The sequence below is a fragment of the Hydra vulgaris genome, chromosome 06, assembly GCF_038396675.1.
Source record: "Hydra vulgaris chromosome 06, alternate assembly HydraT2T_AEP".
NCBI classification, from domain to species: domain Eukaryota; kingdom Metazoa; phylum Cnidaria; class Hydrozoa; order Anthoathecata; family Hydridae; genus Hydra; species Hydra vulgaris.
This window is the reverse complement of record NC_088925.1, coordinates 6,482,501-6,485,000: the sequence shown is the minus strand read 5'-3', so window position 1 is coordinate 6,485,000 and position 2,500 is coordinate 6,482,501. Positions and strand designations below refer to the sequence as shown.

Sequence of the window (2,500 nt, the reverse complement as noted above, 5' to 3'; positions counted from 1 at the left end):
GTTTTAGCTATTGGGGATAAAATAACTTCTCAAGAACTGAACTTACTTTCTACAGGAAAAATAGATAAAACTCCATCAATAAATCAAGTTATAAAACTTGCTTCCACTGATGAGCTGCCATTTTTACTTGGTGATTTAGAAAATGCTATTGGTAGAGTTCTTGGTAAATATTTATGGTTTTGATTTTAAAAGTATTATTTTCAATGTATATATATTTATATTCATATATATATATATATAAATATATATATATATATTTATATATATATATATATATATATATATTGTATATATATATATATATATATATATATATATATATATATATATATATATATATAATATATATATATATATAAATATATAAAATATATATATATATATATATATATATATATATATATATATATATATATATATATATATATATAAATACAATATATATATATATATATATATATGTATGCATAGTTCTATAGATTGTTGCATTTGGGAAGCACGGAAGGAAAAAAATGAGTCTTACGCCAACATATACGCCACTTTTAATTACTTTTGACTTTCATCCAACATTTGCGTGTTGTCAGAAAGGAAAAACCATTAATTTAATTACAAATTAATCGTTTTTTTAAAAAACCGCAAAAACGCAAATTTAATTGACCAGAATTTTAAAAACATTCTGAATGTTTTTAACAATATAAACAATGTTTTTATTTTTATTTTTTTTAATAAAATGTTTTTATTTTTATTTTTTTTTAATAAAATGATTTTATTATTATTTTTTTTTTACTGTAAATCATGCATGGAGTGTTGCTACATCGACTGACAAATAGCCTGACTCGCAAAGGAGTACTGCTACATCTACTATCTTTTAGCCTGACTTGCAAGGGAGTGCTGCTACATCAACTGAGGGTTTGGTTGGGGCAGACAGTCTATCAATTAATAAAAAAAAAAAATTCCGGTCTTGCATTTTACTTTTTACTTTTTGTCAACAAAATATGGAAAAAACTTTCTGACAACATATAAGAGTTCTATATATATAATATATATATAGTATATATATATATATATATATATATATATATATATATATATATATATATATATATATATATATATATCGTCGTTGGCCAGGTAATATCTCACTTGTGTAAAAAGCAAAATTTTACAGGAGACTGAAAAAACTATATATTTCAATGAAATGAGGTTTTAAAAGAAAGAGTAAAAAAACAAATAACTAACAAATTATAATATAATTTGTTAGTTATTTGTTTTTTACTCTTACTTTTAAAACCTCATTTCATTGAAATATATAGTTTTGTCAGTCTCCTGTAAAATTTTGCTTTTTACACAAGTGAGATATTACCTGGCCAACAGCGATATATATATATATATATAAATATATATATAAATATATATATATATATATATATATATATATATATATATATATATATATATATATATATATATATAAATAGATATATATATATATATATATATATGTATATATATATATATATATATATATATATATATATATATATATATATATATATATATATATATATATATATATATATATGTATATGTGGTTTGTATATATAAATAAATTGAGTTTTTTTTGTTTATATTAGAACCACCTAATGAAACTGATGATGCAATTGATGCTTTTATTGGTATATTTTCATTGAGCAATGACACTTTATTCAAGTTACAAAAACATTTTTTAAAATTGGTTGTTAGTTCATTCAACCTCTCACCTTTATTTGCTCGAGTTACTGTTTTTAAATTTGGTAAAGAAATTTCAAAAGTTTCTTCTTCAAGTGAAGATTCACTTGAAGTATTTAATAGAAAAATTGATGAGATACAAAATACTGCTGAAATTGAAACCAGATATTTTCCTTTGGAAACAATTAAAGGTTTTTTCTCCTCAATTTCTCGATATTCATCAACAAAATTTGCGGTTTTGTTTATAAATAAGGCAGAGTTTTTAATGAATGTTACCTATTTGCAAAGTTTTGTAGGAGCTGATGTAAAGGTAGTGGTGTTTGGAATGCCAGGAGTAAACAAAGAAGCTCTTAATGCTCTTTTTGAAAAACTAGCTGATATATACTTTTTAGAAGATTCTCAGCTCTTGAATTTTCCTAATTTATTACTAGTACCAGGTTTTTAATAAAAATAAAATGTTTTTAATTTTATTAAATGTAAAGAATTTTGTAAAATAATGTTTAAAAAAATATTTGTTATTAATTTTTTCAATCAATTTAGATAAATGCAAGACACTTAAATGTAACTTTTATTCAAAATGTCTTCAGCGTGCTGACAACTCTATTGAATGTGTTTGTCCAAATTGTAAAGATTCTGAATATTCTATAGTTTGTGGAAGTAACGGAAGAACTTATGGTTCTGATTGTCTCTTGAAACAGCATGCTTGTCAAATAAAAAGAAAAATTGATGTCTTAAAAAGAAATGCTTGTGGTAATTTAAATGATGATGATGA

At 21.8% G+C, this 2,500-nt stretch overlaps 1 protein-coding gene across 2 annotated transcripts in view; it reads left to right on the top strand.

Moving 5' to 3' along the window:
• The window catches only part of LOC100208216 (uncharacterized), a 137,312-nt gene that overhangs the window by 83,900 nt on the left and 50,912 nt on the right, over nt 1-2,500 (top strand). For both annotated transcript variants that reach the window (XM_065799082.1, XM_065799081.1), the window contains exons 34-36: nt 1-163; nt 1,635-2,165; nt 2,269-2,478. The exon at nt 1-163 is cut by the window's left edge and continues 416 nt beyond it. In XM_065799082.1, coding sequence (XP_065655154.1) covers nt 1-163; nt 1,635-2,165; nt 2,269-2,478 — 904 coding nt within the window. The remainder of the gene's footprint in view (nt 164-1,634; nt 2,166-2,268; nt 2,479-2,500) is intronic.